We start from the raw sequence: 15065 nt of genomic DNA on the forward strand, positions 1-15065 counted from the left end.
GATGTCTTTGTTACCTCCATAGGTCTGAATTCCACTCTCCATCCAATATCTGAATTTGGAGGTGGTGGCTTAAACCTCATTGTCTGCCAGTTTGTAGACTGAATATTCTGCAAAGCAAATGAAATAATCCGTCACAATCAAGATACACATCATTCTATAATACAACTGAAGAAAAATAAGCAGATAACTAGAGTCCTAGTGTTTTCTGTGGAACAGTGTAGCAGGTTAGAGAAGGTTCCAAAGTAAGTGCTGTAATTTCCTAAATCTCACAGTACAACTACCCAACCTAGGAGCAAATATGTTGCACTTTCTCATGCTTATTCAACTTTTAGTTGAGTATTATGTACAAGACACTAAGGGACTGGCATGCAACTGACTTTTCATGAGGGGCCAACACATCCTGAACAAAAACGGCCTAATACTACCACAGCTATTACCTCATAAAGCTGTACAAGAGAGATTTCTACATAAATAAAATACAAACCAGGTTTAAAGAAGTCTTAAAAATTGACAGTTCCCCTTAGCATTTATATATATAGCTATAATTTAGGTTCTTCATATTTTATTTGGTTTAAAGTATAAGCCATCACCTTCTAAATAAAAGATAAAATGAATAAATTAATGTGCTTACAACTCCAAAGTCATATGCTAAAACATTACCTGAAGTTAAAAATTAATGAAAAAATTCTTAGCTAATAAAGCCATCCTCCAATTAAGTAATATTATAAAGATAAGCAATTATAGATATATTTATTAAATTCCTCTAAATTAGACGTAACCTCAAAATGGTCGGATTCATTTGCATCATCTAGATGTATTTTCTCCTCAAACAAAGTCAATGGGTCTCGAATGAACAAGTGTGCAATATGCTGTGCCAAAAGGTGGTCAATACCTACAAAATGAAAATTCAAACAAACAATTCATACATATCAAAACAGGCGCTAGGAAATTAGGTTTTTTTACAGACTGAAAACATCTAACACTGCAGTGCTACCTCAGCCCACCACATCCTGTTAAAGTGATGACTTCAGGAAGGAAGGAAATTATTAAAAAGAGCAAAAACCCCAAAACCAAACAGGTTCTTGTTTGGAAGTGGCAGGTGAGTATTGGTGTGGCTGCCATTCTTCCTGTTTTCTGATGCATTCTGTGCCATGTTTCCTAAAGCAGTTTGGCTCTCTCCATAAAAATGAAACATTAATTCCAGCTTGAGAAACTCAGTTTAATGCATTAGGGACAGTTTCAATTAAAAGTGAATCCTTTTTAAAAAACTCTCAAGACCACTCTGCACAGATACTTCCTGACTAGGAGTCACTCTGAGGGCTGCACAATGTTTGTAACAAACAACAACAAAAACCATAAAATATCCCCACACACTGCAAACATAATTCTTAACCTGCTCATAAGGAAGCAAACACTTACCTTCCTTTATTAGGTGCTCGTAGATATCTTTGTCTATTGTCAAATCAATGTCATTGTATTTCTCACCACATTCAGATAGATAACTGTCTATGGAATCATATCTGGATTTACTGATTCTATAATGGTTGTTCTTCAGTGGCTATATAATTTAAGAATACAATATTTTAACAGCTTGTTAACAATGTTACCTAAGTTTTGCTCACTAATGACACTTATGTTGAGAATTACTAACCTATTTAAAAAAACCTACAACCTCAATTAAAATTATTAAAAGCACGAGTCTTAAATAGGCTCAATATAAAGTGATTCTGGAATTGTGACTATTTTGTTTGCAGACATATAAATCTGAGCAAAAAAACAGTCACCATACATCTAGTAGAATTCCCTAGATGTAGAAATGTTTTCCTGATGTAATACGCCATTACCCCAAGCACCTGGAAATCATTAAACATTTACCAACAGTTTCACTATGTGCACAGCATTAGAGATACCCTTAAAATAGGTAGTTAAAGAAATATTTCAAGTACATTTTAAAATTTATTTATGTAATTTTGTAAGTGCATTGAATGGAAATTCCTGCTTAGAGAAACTCTACAGGTTCTGATACCTGGCTCTCTTGATTTAGTTCTAGTTTATATGACTCAGCAGCACCCACTATTTAATCTAGTGCAATTTTTGCCTTTTGAGCTCAAGCTCAAGTTTCATCACTGGGGCCTTTTTCAGCCAGCTGTGGAAGACTGGGATTCCATACCTAATTAAAAATATGTATTTGTTAACACAAACTGACCAACCAAGGCGAGTGTTTACACCAGCTCTCCTGTATTTACTACAAAGACCATCACATTCCCTCATTAGGGATTCTGATGAGCACAAGCAGAATCTCATACTAAAGGAGATTAAACTTTTTTGCCCAAGAAACCCCAGACACCTCCTATGTACCATGACCTACCTCTAGCCCCCGCTCCTCGCGCGTTCGATCATCCACGGAAGCAGAGATCACACCCCAGCGACAGTCAATGTCAGACACGTAGCCTCTGTAGAACGGAGACGCAGCACTCAACGCCATCTAAAATGAAACAGCCTGATATCAAAAAAAGGACAGGCCAAGGAACCAAAAGCAAAATACAGCCCCACTGGAAAGGGATCCAGAAGGAGCTGAAGTATATATATTTCAGTTTATAATGAACATACAAAGCCCATATAACCAGAAATATCTCAACTGCTGCCTCTGAAAAACGCCTGGGTCAAGGGTTAGCATTCATGAAGTGGCTTCTGACACTCTCCACATGTTTCACCTCTACAGATCAGCATTTAAGGAACACAAAAATGACACTGGCAGAAGCACTTTTGAGACACATCAGCAAGTATTCTGCTTGCTCACTTCCAAAGTTCACCTGGCAATCATTTAATTTTGTTTATTTTTGTTTGGCCAAGCACATTAGTAACACAGCTGGAACATACCTTAGTCAAGGCAGGATCTAGTCATCATTCAGACCAGACAGATATTTTATTTTCATAACTCCTGTTATAAACAGCTGTTTATGACAACATGCTTATAAAAGGGACAGATATAAACAACTTAAGCTGAAATCCTCTGTAGCACCAGAGGGTTTTCAACACCAGTTGAAAAATTAAAAATTGTTTTAAGGAGCCAGCTTGCCTTGCTTTCATGAAATCTGCCAAAATCTATTTCTAAAACTATTCAACAAGAGTGTCACATATGTGGGAGTGAGAATAGAGGGGAAGAAATAGACAAAAGGACCAAGAAAGAACAGATATTATCTGTTTGTAGTGTCACTTGCACATTAAATAGTTAACATGACTCACGTGGCAACCTAGAAAGAGTCTTCTCACAGAGTACCCAATTTGTGAGCTTGCAATTTGGGTATTATTTTTTAATATATAGTGGTTTTTGTCACTAAGGAAAAGCTCATCTGACAGATGTCCATTACTTACCACAATGGGACAAATCGTAGCTAGCTGATCATAGAGATACCTTGCTTCAGAAATGCTGCAAGCCTGAAATGTTACCTGTTGGAAGATGTAGAGTTGCTATCAAATTTCTATCATCATACAACAAGAACAGTCTTCCTAGATTTAAAATCAAGCATATAATAAAATTATTTATAGCCTAAAAAATTTAGGATTTATTGTTTGGTTTTGTGTGGGTTTCCCCATTAAATATTGGACACATTTCTGTCCCACCTATCAGTAGCATTTATATTACAAGCTTCTTTCCAGGCCATTTCCATGTTCATTAAAAGATTTCAGTCCATAATGCTTCTATAGTGAGGCTGAATATACAAACACTTGCCAGAATAAAAGAAAACTGAGTTAACATTTAGAATACACATGGGTGAGTAATGCACCTTAAGGATGTAAGCCAGGAACCTACTTACTTAGAACAACAGTCAGACTCTATTGTAGATTTAACATTTGTTTTATGTGACGCTAATCCTGTTTTAAAGAACATTTCAAGGTGCCTTTGATCCTGCAAAACTGTGGGGAAAAAAAGATTATTTGTGTGTCTACTGCAACTTTCATTAAAAAAAAAGGCCAGCTTTTTCTGTACTAGAGGCTAGAACCCAGCAAAGAAATAAAAAAGAAATATTGGCAGAAGGCATTAATATTTTGGAAGCCATACCACAGATAGGCCACTGGAATAGGTAACTCCTTTATAATATTTTTGTGAAATTTACTCAAGAGCAGCATCAAACAAAAGACACATTTCTAAAAGTAGATCTTACCCTCTAGACTTTGTAAACCAACACTTTATGAAATTAAAAACTGCACAGAGTGATCAGTCTCAAAATTCTCTTTGTCATAGCAGTTTATGTATTCACAGATCAGAAGAAAACTTAGGTAAGAACATATGCCTGTACCACTATCATAACATTATACAAGAGGCTTCAGCTCTAAACCAACACCTCTGCTTGCTGTCCTGAAGAATTCCAGTTGTACACAGGCTTTCTTCTTCCAAGGATAGTAATTAGAATGTCCCACAAATCTAAGTTTTCTTCTCAGCTTGCTACTAAACCAAACTACACCTCAAGTGAGACTTTAAAAAAAAACCCCAACCAACAAATTCTTCCAAAACTCCTGGTGCCTCAGAGATGGATTTACTGGGGGGTGTTAATGATGGTGGTATAGGGGAAATATAGGATTTGTTTGTGTTTGTATTTTTAAATTTTCATCCAATATTCATTAAAACATCCCAAATTATAAAACAGTGTGCTGTGGAGAAAATGCTCCTTCTGTTTCTAGCCTCCAAGTGGCTTGTTTTGTTTTTTTCAGAAAAAAATCAAGCAAACAAACAAAAACCCAGGTAGTTAAAAGACAAGATTAAGTAATTATCTTGCAGAAAAGCAGCTAAGTATGATTTCTCATCATTAATTTTGGACATTTAGCACTAGGAAGCCAGCCTTGAAGTGGGGTTGGGTTGACAGGACACCTACACTCTTACCCCAGACAGTGGTATTTGTCTCCCCTTTCCTTTTATGTTTATTCCAAACTACATCAAATCTGAGATTCAACATGGTTTCTAGGCAAATGTCCCATTAGAGAGGAAAAGGGCATGGCTGTCTTCTCCAGAAGGGCTACATGCACTGCCAGTGCAGGCCATCCCAGCCCAAGCTCATCAGGACATTATTTTTACCTCTGGAAATGTAACAAACCAAGTTGTAGCTTGGCATGCAGTACAAAAAAAGAACAAAAACCAAACCAACAAGACCACCCCTTAAACAAGAAAGGAAGTATACATACTACAAACTACCTTACAAAAATAGGTGAACAATGTTTTCTTCTAGTCAGTCATCAGGAATTATCATTTGATACAGAAGCAGCTGCCAACTTTATTTTCATTCTCCCTTTGATGATACCAGGACTACCAAATTTGAATTTGGCCACTTATTACCAGAATGTAAAAATAAAATATAGCAGTATGCAATAGTAAAATAGTACTCCTTTAAAAAGGAATTCAATAATGTTTTTAAAGTTCATACAATGAGTGAATAAGGCTGGATTTCTTTTATTGGTCTTAAATAAGAGAGATGGCATAAAACAAACCACGGCAAACTAACACCTTGTAAAACCCCACAGTTTTATGTACACTTTACTATCTCATCAGATTCACCCTAATTTGCCCTAGTGACAAGAAACCATATGCCGCACCTGTCAAGAACTTTTATTTATACAGCTTTTGTAGTTTCTCAAGCTCAAAGAAAATGTTTTTTACGATGTTTTCTGTCCCTGCTATGAAAGAAGAGCCTTTAATCTCTTTTAAGGAGATTTGGAGAGTGAACACTACCTCTGCCTAGCTCTGCTTCCAAGACTGTGTGTGGTGGGAACAGGCACATTTTATCAGTCAAATACACCATGATCTCCTAAGGCGTTAATGCCCAGCATCAGAGAAACATTTAAAGCAAACAGAAAATGAAAGAATTAAAGCACTCTTAATATTCAGTACCTGGATTTAAATGAAAGATACTGTGAGACAGAAATCTCAAGCAAATTACTAAAAACCATAAAAAGTGGTAATGTTCAAATTAGAGAAAACAGAATCAAAAATATCTTCCAGCACATGGTCAGAGAAGACAACTACCCACATGGATTTGGTAGGTTTGTGGTAACAAGCAGTGAGAAGACAACTCCTTAGGCAGATAGCTAAAAATATTTAAGAATGAGAAACTATATACAAGAGTTCATGATGTTTGTAAATGAAATAAAATTATACAAAAACAGAAAGCTACTTAGTTTTAAAAATATTCCCACAGCCTCTTGCCTCTCCCTGCTTTTGCTGTTCTAAGGGTGCAGAAGAAGGAAAACACCCAAAATGAGTAACTAAAAAACCTCTCTTATTCCTACAAGACTGCTCCATTTCCAACTCTGCATTGTCCTTTGGTCATGCCTAAAAGATGACCAGAGTGGAAGATGACCTTTCACACCCAAGAAGTGCTGGAGTTTCAGGAGCAGGTGCCTGAGCAAATGTGGTTTGGCCAGTTCAAGAAACTCTCTCAGCAAGTCATCTAATTATTTTTGAATATTACCAGAAAGAAAACCATAAATCAAGCAAATAAACCTGGTGTATTGGATTGACCCCGGCTGAATGCCAGATATCCAGCAAAGCCATTTAATCACTCCCTTCTTTTGCTGGACAGGGCAGAGTAAATGCAACAGAAGGCTTAAGGATCAAGGTAAGGCCAGGGAGACAACACTGAATCAATTAGATTGGAAAAGACCTCTGAGATCACTGAGTCCAGCCTATGACTGAACACCACCTTGTCAACTAGACAATGGCACTGAGGGCACATCCAATGTTCCCTTAAACACCTCCAGGTACAGTGATTCCACCACCTCCCTGGGCAGCCCATTCCAATATCTAATCACCCCTTCTGTGAAGAATTTCTTCCTGATGTCCAATCTGAACCTCCCTAGGTGCAGCTTGAAGCCATTTCCTCTTGTCCTGGTGCCGGTTGCCTGAGAGAAGAGGCTGACCCCAGCCTGGCTATAGCCTCCTTTCAGGCACTTGTAGATAGTGATAAAGTCTCCCCTGAGCCTCCTTTTCTCCAGGCTTAACACCCCCAGCTCCCTCAGCTGCTCCTCACAGGAGCTGTGCTGCAGACCTTCCCCAGCTCCATCACCCTCCCCTGGACTCACTCCAGCCCCTCAGTGTCTTTCTCACAGTGAGGGGCCCAGAACTGGACCCAGCACTGGAGCTGTGGCCTCAGCAGTGCTGAGTACAGGGGGACAATCCCTGCCCTGGTCCTGCTGGCCATTCTATCACTGATACACTGGGCACACACTGACTCGTGATCAGTAGGATCTCAACCAGCACCCCCAGCTCCTCTTCCACTAGGCAGCTTTCCAGCCACTCTGTCCCCAACTTGCAGCTCTGCATGGGTTTGTGGTAGCCAAAGTACAGGGCCCAGCATTTTGTCTTACTGAACCACATAGAATTGGCCTCATTCCATTGATCCAGACTGTCCAGGTCCCTCTGCAGAGCCTTCCTACCCTCCAGCAGAGCAACACTGACCCAACTTGGTGTGGTGGATATCACTCACCAGTTAATGTCACAGGCAAAACAGGCCTAACTTGGGGAAATTAACTGAATTTATTACAAGTCAAATCAGAGTAGAACAATGAGAAATAAAAACTAAATCTTAAAATTCACTTTATTCCCAAATTCTCTATTTCCTCCCCTCCCAGCAGTGCAAGAGAATGAGGCATGAGGGCTGTGGTCAGTTCACCTCACATTGTCTCTGCTGCTGCTTCCCCTTAGGGGGAGGATTCCTCACACTCTTGACTCAGTGTGGGTCCGTTGCCTGGGACAGTCCTCCAATGAACATATTCACTGCTCCAACATGAGTCTTTACCCTGGCATCAGGTGGGATAATTACTTTTGTTCCTAGTGTCTGGATACAGTTCTGTGTTTTAGACTCCGTATGGGAATAATGTTGATAACACACTGATGTTTTTGTTCTTGCTGAGCAGGGCTTATTCTAAATTAAGGACTTCTCAGTTTCCCATGCTTTGCCAGTGAGCAGCTGCACAAGAAGCCAGGAGGGAGCACAGCTGGGACCTGAATTGGCCAAAGGGATATCCCGTACCATATGGCATCATGCTTGGTACATACACTGGGGGAGTTGGCTACGAGGGACCAATTGCTGCTTGGGGACATGCTGAGCATTTGTCAGCAGGTTGTGAGCAACTGTTCTGCTGAGCGCTGCATTCTTCTTGAGTTTTATTAACCACCCCTTATTTTCATTACCATTGTTATTATTTTTATTTTATTTAAATTACAAAGCGGTTTTTATCTCAACCTACAAGTCACCTTTTTCTCATTTGCCCCCTCATCCCACCAGGGGCAAGGTGTGTGTGTATGTGAGGGAGCAATGGCATGGTACTTATTTGCTGTCTGGGTTTAAACACCCTTCTCATGGGCTACACTTAACTGCTCCAGCATGGGTCCCTTCCACAGGGTTCAGTCTTTCAGGAACTGAGTGCTCCAGCATGGGTTATCCATGGGGTGACAGGTTCTGCCTCCTTCATGCATCCACCTGTTTTGGTGTGGGGTCCTCCAGAGGCTCCAGGTAGATTTCTGCTCCAAAGCCAAGCTCCTGCCGTACCATGATCTTCACTGCAGGCTCCAGGTGAATCTCAGCTCTGTCACCTTGAACATCTCCTCCCTCTACTTCTTCATGGACCTTGGTGCCTGCAGAGCTATTCCTCTTACATATTCTCATTCCTATCGTCACCTGCAGTGTCATTGCACAATTTTCTCCCTCCTTCTTATTGTAGGTACCTCAGAGGTACTACCACTGTCACTGGTGGGCTCAGCCTTGGTCAATGGTGGGTGTGTCCTGGAGCCAGCTGGCATCGGCTCTGTTGGACATGGGAGAAGCTTCCTTCTCATTGGAGAAGCACCTTCTCACAGCAGCCACTGCTGCAGCCCCTCTGCTAGCAAAACCTGGCTACAAAACCCCAGCATACTTGGATTTTAAGACTAGAATACTAGACATACGACTTGGTCTTTTATCTTCCCTTTTGCCACACTGATGTATACAATGCATCAGTTGAAGAAAGTAGACACAAGACAAGTCTTAAAAAGGGAAGTGTTGAGAGAAGACAATGTGTAGTAACACCTTGAAAGCAGATGCACTTTACCTGGAGACAGCAGTTTCCCATTCCAAAACCCATAGCATCCATATATATGTAGTCTGGCTTAGCTGCCTTTGCTGCTTCTCCATCGTCATTAGGAAATGTTTCCATGAAAGGTGATGGTGTGTTCTTATCTTTAAATACTGTGTGGAAAACACAGGCACTCAGTAATCAGAGCATGAGACTAAACAATAATTCTGAAAAAGAACAAAGATAAGACTGAATTTACTCACTTGGTACATTTATCACAACCTTCTCTCCTCTTCGGTGTCGAATGTTTCTGGTCAGTGTACTATAACAAAAAAAAAAAGTTTTTTGAATTATATGAAATTTTCTCTTTATGCAAATATTTTTGCAGCTACTTTCTCAACAATTTTTAGGGTTTCAGAATGTCAACTTTCTATTTATTCTAAGCACTCTCCTTCAGGGTGCTTCTTTTCCTAGTTTTAAGATAGCCTGTAAAAGATACAACACTGAATTTTTCTTCAGTAAAGTGCATCTTATTTTTATGGACTTCACAGTACTGTACTAACAAAACAGTCAGAAGTAAAAGGCTATAGACCTGAAAAATACAAGGCCAAGTTAAAAAGTAGCCAATGAAAATCATTCTGTTTAAAAACTAAGCATAAAGTCTCACTTTACAGTGATTTACAGTGACAGTACATCATCCATCTCAGAGTAACTAGGGCAAGCTACTGGGTACAGAGATGTCACTGTGACATGCCTAAGGGAGAGCTGGATTAACCATGATGGAAGCATTTAGGCACAGGGCTTCAAACTGGAAACAATTTTGCAGTAGTAGAATCAACACTTTTTGCCCGATAATAATCTGAACTATTATATAAAGTTCCTTCAACTTAACAATTAATTTTCTTAAGACACTTTGAAAAGAAAATGCATGTCATCACAATCACTTCTGTCCAAGTCCTTCTGATATCTGCAGCAACCAGCTACAGTGCTCTCTATTCCAGTAATGCACAGAATTTGCAGATCTGTCTATAATTTAGGTAGAGACAAAATATTTGACTTCTCAAATTTCCCAAATATTCTTACCTAAATCTAGGATGTTTATTGATGGCTTCATCTGGAAAAAAGAGGGATTTTGAAGCCCCTCCTTCTACTGGTGTTGGCATATAATCCGGCAGTGTAAACCCAGGACAGCCTAACCTGTGTAAAACAACAATGAGATCCAAGCTGTAATGAAAACAGACTGTGATTTTAGAATGGTCAGATGATCAGAGATTAGCATTCTAGTAGACAGCCAGCCACAAACCACCTTCCACAGTGGTTAATACAGCCTTTTTTTTAAAGAAACCCCACTAGTCCTTAGACAGCAAACATGGACATTTTCAGTGGGTGAAGCAGGAAACTTCAATACTGCCTGGGGTACACACACATTTTAGTGTGTTAGTTTTTGTTATTAATACTGACATGCAGCTGCATTCTATGCTTCAAAGTTTATCTTGAGGATACAAGTTGACTGGCAAAGTAATTTATGCAGCCCTAGTCTTAACAATCTATCCCTTTAAAAATGTATACTTAACCAGCTCTGTAAGAATTAGAAGTAGTTTCAAGTGGTACACATATCCTAAGTCTTGTAACACTTCTAAAACTCTGAAAATCCCTATGAGACGAATGTCACAAGCAAAGAACAATTGCAGCTATTAGGTATAAAATGCTGAGAGATATGCAAGCTAATCAGAATACACGCCTCCCCTTTGGGAAACTGCATTTTAAGTTCCAGAGTCACCTGAAACGAGAATAAGCTCTCAGTACAGCTGAGACAAAGGAACATTTGACAACATTGAGGTAAAGTGGCAGATTAGTTTCTTCATATTGCACAGTAAAAAGGGCAACAATTGTGTTGAAAGGCTCTAGTATTTGGATAGTTAAAAAAAGTAGCTGATAAAATTATGAACTACTCAAAATATCAGGAAACACCCTTCTGAAAATACTATTTATGTTCAATATTGTTTCTTCTTCCTGGTTTTCTAAGTAAGTTGTCCTACAACTTGTAAAGCCAGCTTAATCACTTACCTAAGTGCTACATTGTAAACTGCACCCCTCCAGTCCTCAGGAAATAAAACAACTTTCTGGCCCAGCAGTGATGGCTCACAAATTTAGGAACCAGGGACACTTATTTAGTATCTAAGTTATAAATGTTTAATATCTAAGCATTTTCAAATTGTTCATTTTTAAATGAATTATTTTAATTTGTATAAGCTTACTTCTTTACCTTTCTTCTGTCAGCACTCTAACAAGTTTTTTTGTCTTTTCAAATGAATAGATTTTATTGTATACATGTGTACATGCCCAGATGCACACAGGCATACGTACATGTTATTGTACAGACCATGTGGTAAAAAACTTTAACCCCATGAAACCTCAGAAATACATGTTAGCAACACTCCAGTCAAACCAACAAGGAGTTGAATGGGAAGATAGCAAAAGGCAGAAATAATAAACTAAATTAGGCTAGCCTAGGGAGAGCAATCTCTAAGGGATGAAAGTATGTTTGGAACGACTCGTAAGTCATAAACAAACTACATTTTATTACTTACTGGCTTTCACTGAAGTCCAATGTACTGCTCCTACAGTGATGTAAAAAGTATTTACCTGTATCTACAAAGGGATTAACAACTCCTCTCCCTTTATTCCCTGCAACACCAGCTCCAAAACATTTGCATGTAAAACTTATTAAATGACATAATGTACCTGTAAGGCTGCAGGGGAAGAAAATGCAGTTCTCTAATACCCTGACAACTACTTAACCACTGGACTTTAAATAAACTCTTATTACATCTAGTATAGCTCTAATAAAGTCAAAGTGAATTTTGTCAAAGAGTGTTCTTAAAACAGCATTCATAGGGCATTATGCAGATATTTTGGCACCACTGCTGCTAAGGCATGTTTTATATTGTTCCTCCTCTCAGCAAGAATTTTGGGCTATTGCATTCTATATTACACAAGAAACTAGCCAGTAAGGCCAGCTGTTTCTCTTCTACTGCAGAGCAATTTTTATACCATTATAAGCATAACTATCTTCATTCACTTCACTGATCAGGCTAGTTAGAATGAATGTAATACATCTCTGCCTGGAATTATATTTCAAAGGAATGCCAAAATGCAGTTTCTCCTAGATAATGAAGTTCATCCTAAATTTAATTTCTTCAAGAACTCCTTTACAACAATAAAAATAATGAAATCTATCCTTTGTAAGGGTATTATTAGGAGAGACGCTCTCCTTTCTACATTCAGTAAATAGAGTATTGTATAATAGAAGTACTAAGTCTGGGTGCCCTAAACTACCAGAAGCCTGCATGTACTTTAGTGAACAAGTAGTATTAAAGATAGATCTGGTTAGCCATGTTTTGCAAAACTGGTACTTATAAAGAACATAGTCTGCAAAACAGGTAAAGAGAAACCTTTTTTATATGATTTTCTGTATCAACTCAAGGTAGTAGACTACTCTAGACTTAATGCTTTGTGTCACAAATATTCAGGATTCTCTCCTAATACAAAATCATCACAGGTTAGAAGCAACCTAAAAATGTAAAATATGCTTATTTGCTTGTCTCATTGCAATAAGAATTTTAGGAAACATGACTGGAACATAAAGCCGAAGTACTTTAATCAAGTAATATTTTTCTCTATTTCACTGAGCAGTTTCGCTATATGCAATAAGGAGAACAGGAAACATGGCATTACACTTGAACAACCATCTCACCTTGGAAATGATGTCACTGTGCAAACAGCCTCATTTTCTTTGAGTACAGAAGCAGCCTCTTGCCGTCTTTTCCTCATGTTGTCTTGCACAGTGTTGAATTCAGACATGGTTCCCCCATATGGTTGTCCAGGAGTTCCTTCAATCATGTAACTTCCATATTCTGGTCTCCAGAGTGTTGGGTGGCTATAATGAAAGAAGAGGCACACTTAAGTATTTCTGCAATTTAAAAAAAGATTAATTATTTGTGAGAATTTCGGAAATTAATACCACTTGCAAGAAAAACTCCTAATATTTGACAGAGGGACACAATGTACCTGCCAATGTACCTCATCATCAGGAACTGGTGAAACGAAAGCAAAGTGCAATTTGGCAGTAATAGCGTTGCTGTGTACTACAATAAGCAGGATTTGCCTACACCAAACTGCAGTCACCCTTAACACCTGTCTCAAGCTGTTTCTTGGGGTTTTTAACCAGAACCAGAAAAACAGGTCACTGCTTCTTTTCCACAGGAGAGGATAGGAAAAACCTTCCCTGCCATTCTTACACCTACAGTTCTAGTTCTTCCAGAAATGAGAGAGTGCTCCTACAGACAACAGGCTTCCCCTATACAGCCCTCACTTGCTCCTGCAGTCAAGAGATACAGGAACAAGTTCACATGCACATGTACTTTATGGGACATGGATTACTGCATACACACAGACACAAAATCAGAGCAAGACAAAACAAGAACCCAAACTGCAACTTCTGTGGGCACACCATTACATCCTCCTTTATTTCAAAGCAAAAAGTGCATGGACTGCCTGCAAGTGTGCTCAAAATCTTTCACTTCCTGAGCCCCAGATTTATCTGAAAATTATCAGTATCTGTGGTTTACAGTTTTACCAATAGCAGACTTGAATGTTAAGCCAAGTTAACAAAATTTACACAGTATCATAACAGGAGGATTAAAAAAAAAAAGAAAAAAAGGAAACAGCTACTCACTTGGGGTTTACCTTCTCCCCCTTGTCTTGCAGTGTTTGAAGAACTTCTTCACCACAGAGTAACAAACGCACTTTCTTATTCTCATGGTCAAATTTTACCAACATATATTCCACCTTGTAAATAATAAAAACAAAACAAACAAACAGTAAGGTTTTTTCATGCACAAACACACTGGCATGCAAATTTAAGCATCAAGTGGAGAAAAAAGATATGTCACATTGAACTTTACGAAGGTTCAAAAACATTACTAAGTACGAATGCAGTAAGCGATACTGGCAAAGATGGCTGCAGGCTTATTTCATCTTGAATAAAGACTTGAAATTGCTTGAAATTTCTTTCCCTCCATTTCTAATTGGAGACACTTGACAAAAAAAAACCTTGAATTTGTACTTGCCTCCACATTATTTCTAGACAAGAAAGAATTAAAATCCCATGTAAGCTACATGCAATCCACAAACATTTCACTGTCATCCCATCAGTTACAGTCTCTGCTGCTGACAAAAAAGGCCCCAAACAAACAAAAAAAACCCCCAAAGTTATTCTACAAGACATCCACTTACACCCATCACTTGTTGGAGCTATTAAAGACTAGCACAGTGTCTCATTTACACCACAAAAAGCCCACAGCTGTTGGTGACAGCATCAGTCCTGTCCTTATGACACCCCAGCTCTTGGCACAGAACAGCAGTTATCACCCCCACTTGATTCAGCTTTGCTGCTACATTTTCTTCTCCTCCTGCCCAGCAGTGTACCATATCCCCAGAGCTCTCTCCCCTTGTCCCTGCTCCAAGCTGCAACCCACACTAGATCCAAAAGGCCACTCCTGACAGCACTGCTGCATCCCAGCACTACAGAATATGTTCCCCTAATAGACATTATTTGAAAGCAGCCAAACCTGGAACACGTCCTTCTCAAACTTCCTGATCTCCATGCACACTTGCTGTCAAAGCTCCTGTAAAGACTTTTACAATGCTACCCAGCATGGCAACCTAACAGCTGCCTGGACCTTGCAGCCCTTCAATACTTCTGGATACACTCTATTTGCTAATACCTCTAGGTCAGAGGATGCTTGGTAATGTTCTGGGAAGTGCAAAAGACAAACCAGCCCCCAGTAGTGATGTGTTGCCTACCATGTAAAAACAGAAATCACACATGGAAATGTATTACCAGGGTACTGGCAATGCTTTCAGGGCTTTCAAGCCCCAGCTGGACCAGCTGTGTCTTTTGTTGGAGGCTAGCGAATCACTGCCTCCAAGACTTCCAAAAATCATCTAATTCAAAC

At 39.1% G+C, this 15065-nt stretch overlaps 1 protein-coding gene across 4 annotated transcripts in view; it reads right to left on the reverse strand.

Moving 5' to 3' along the window:
* GCLC (glutamate-cysteine ligase catalytic subunit) overlaps window positions 1-15065 on the reverse strand; it is a 36656-nt gene that overhangs the window by 8532 nt on the left and 13059 nt on the right. For 2 of the 4 annotated variants that reach the window (XM_085574609.1, XM_021551289.3), the window contains exons 2-11: window positions 13784-13896; window positions 12803-12985; window positions 10129-10242; window positions 9309-9367; window positions 9082-9218; window positions 3376-3450; window positions 2369-2485; window positions 1420-1558; window positions 780-892; window positions 15-107 (exon numbers count right to left, since the gene is read on the reverse strand). In XM_085574609.1, coding sequence (XP_085430735.1) covers window positions 15-107; window positions 780-892; window positions 1420-1558; window positions 2369-2485; window positions 3376-3450; window positions 9082-9218; window positions 9309-9367; window positions 10129-10242; window positions 12803-12985; window positions 13784-13896 — 1143 coding nt within the window. The remainder of the gene's footprint in view (window positions 1-14; window positions 108-779; window positions 893-1419; window positions 1559-2368; window positions 2486-3375; window positions 3451-9081; window positions 9219-9308; window positions 9368-10128; window positions 10243-12802; window positions 12986-13783; window positions 13897-15065) is intronic. The other 2 variants (XM_085574611.1, XM_085574610.1) reach the window with 1 other exon arrangement.

This window comes from Lonchura striata, chromosome 3 (assembly GCF_050655825.1).
Source record: "Lonchura striata isolate lonStrDom1 chromosome 3, ASM5065582v1, whole genome shotgun sequence".
NCBI lineage: Eukaryota > Metazoa > Chordata > Aves > Passeriformes > Estrildidae > Lonchura > Lonchura striata.